This window comes from Apium graveolens, chromosome 9, assembly GCF_009905375.1.
Source record: "Apium graveolens cultivar Ventura chromosome 9, ASM990537v1, whole genome shotgun sequence".
Classification (NCBI taxonomy): domain Eukaryota; kingdom Viridiplantae; phylum Streptophyta; class Magnoliopsida; order Apiales; family Apiaceae; genus Apium; species Apium graveolens.
This window is the reverse complement of record NC_133655.1, coordinates 6,279,872-6,282,222: the sequence shown is the minus strand read 5'-3', so window position 1 is coordinate 6,282,222 and position 2,351 is coordinate 6,279,872. Positions and strand designations below refer to the sequence as shown.

Genomic DNA, 2,351 nt, shown 5'->3' with positions numbered 1-2,351 from the left:
AATGTCCAAGAGTTTTCTAGAACAAAGTCCCTTGACTTTCTAAGTTCATGTAAACTATGACTCTTGGCTTTTAGAGTCCTTGTAACTCACTTGTAGAGAGCCTATATAAATGGTTCATCATCTCTCTTGTAAACACATTAGAAAGAAATATACATCTCTCTTTCAACACATGTTCTCTATTATATATTTACATATATTTCTAACACGTTATTAGCAAGATATTGCTTGTATGATTATAACTTTGGGAGGAGGTTAGTTTACATAAAGATTTCGAAGGCAACGACAGAAGTGGTTCATCGTTTACATTCAGCCAGTCATCGTCTCTCTCGTATTCCATTCAAGATTAAGTTTATAAAAATGTCAAATTTTACCAAAATTGAATTTGAGGCTCTTGACATTAAGGGAAAAAATTATTTATCATGGATATTGGATATCGAAATACATTTAGCCGCACAAGATCTTGGAGATACAATCAAAGAGGGGAATAAGGAATCTGAATCAAATCGCGCAAAGGCTATGATCTTTCTACGACGCCATCTCCATGAAGGACTTAAAACTGAAAATCTTATAGTTAAAAATCCACTTGAGTTGTGGCGAAATCCAAAAGATAGATATGATCACCAAAAGACTGTGATCCTTCCAAAATCTCGCTATGATTGGATGCATTTGAGGCTGCAAGATTTTAAAATCGTCAGTGAATATAATTTCATACTTTTTATAGTAACTTCTCAACTAAAATTACGCGGAGAAAAAAATACTGACGAGGATATGTTAGAAAAGACTTACTCCACTTTTCATGCCTCAAATATATTCATCCAGCAACAATATCGTGAAAAAGGTTTTATAAAATATTCAGATTTAATTTCTTGTCTTCTTGTTTCTGAACAAAATAATAAGATTTTGATGAAGAATCATGAGTCTCGCCCTTTCCCTGAAGCGAATGTGACAACATATAATTATGAGCGTGATCGAGGTGGAGGGCGTGGACGAGATGGTAATCGTGATCGTGGCCGTGGTTATGGTCATGGACATGGAGCATATGGTCGTGGTTCTCAAGTCCAAAAGCACCCTTATTTCAAGTTCAATAAGTCCAATGCCAACCAGAAGTTGGAGAAAAATATGGACAAGGAGAAAAAGAAAAAGATCATTGAAAATGAATATTACAGATGTGAAATGAAGGGCCATTGGTCGCGTACCTGTCGTACGTCAAAATATTTGGTTGATCTTTATCAAGTCTCCATGAAGGATAAAGGCAAGAACATCGAAACAAATTTGGTGTTTGAAGAAAAAGAAAATGCAGACAATCTCCTTAAAATGACATATCTGGATACAGTTGATTTTTACGAGACTCCTGATGACACCACTGCTCCAAATAATAAATAATTGTACTTGTTTACCTTACCTGTGACAATTATTCGCGTATGTTAATATTATGACTATATATCTTTATGATGATTATAATTATTACTAATTATATATTTATCTATTATTGAAGCAACATGGATATTTCTCATTCTCGTATTGGACTTATAACAAAAGAGGAAGACATTTGTCTTGTAGATAGCGCAACTACTCACACAATTCTTAAAAATGAAAAATATTTCATCTCTTTAAAAAAGTATGAATGCAATGTTTGCACGATTTCTGGAAGTATAACATTGATTGAAGGCTTTGGAAGAGCTATTATATTATTACCAGAAGGAACAAAATTTATTTAAAAGATGCATTGTTCTCTCCAAAATCACAGAGAAATCTATTAAGTTTTAAGGATATCCGTAGAAATGGATATCATTTTAAAACAATGAATATAAAAAATAAAGAATTTCTTTACATCACAAGCATCATTTCGGGTAACAAATATGTTAAAGAAAAATTACCCGCTTTTAAATCTGGATTGTCCTATACAGTTATCCTAAATGTTGAGGTTAATGCCATAGTAAACCAGAAGTTTATTGATAATTTTATTATTTGGCATGACCGGATGGGACATCCTGGATCAATCATGATGCGAAAAATTGTTGAGAATTCAAATGGGCATCCATTAAAAAACTAGAATATTTTTCAATCTATAATGAATTTTCTTGTGCTGCTTGTTCTCAAGGAAAATTAATTATCAGGCCTTCGTTGGCAAAATTGGCATAGAATCTCCTAATTTTTTAGAAAGAATACAAGGTGATATATATGTGGGCCCATTCACCCATCATGTGGACCATTTAAATATTTTATGATATTGATTGATGCATCAACAAGGTGGTCACATGTGTGCTTATTATCATCTCAAAACCTGGCGTTTGCGAGATTACTTGCGCAAATAATACGATTAAGAGCACAATTTCTGGATTATAATATTG

The 2,351-nt window shown here is 33.0% G+C and overlaps 1 protein-coding gene across 1 annotated transcript; it reads left to right on the top strand.

Annotated features, from left to right (window-relative positions):
* The first annotated feature begins 357 nt into the window (after nucleotides 1–357).
* Nucleotides 358–1,383, top strand: LOC141684925 (uncharacterized). The gene has a single exon (XM_074490060.1). It carries the CDS (start codon nucleotides 358–360, stop codon nucleotides 1,381–1,383), a length of 1,026 nt encoding a protein of 341 aa, XP_074346161.1.
* Nucleotides 1,384–2,351: the final 968 nt, after the last annotated feature.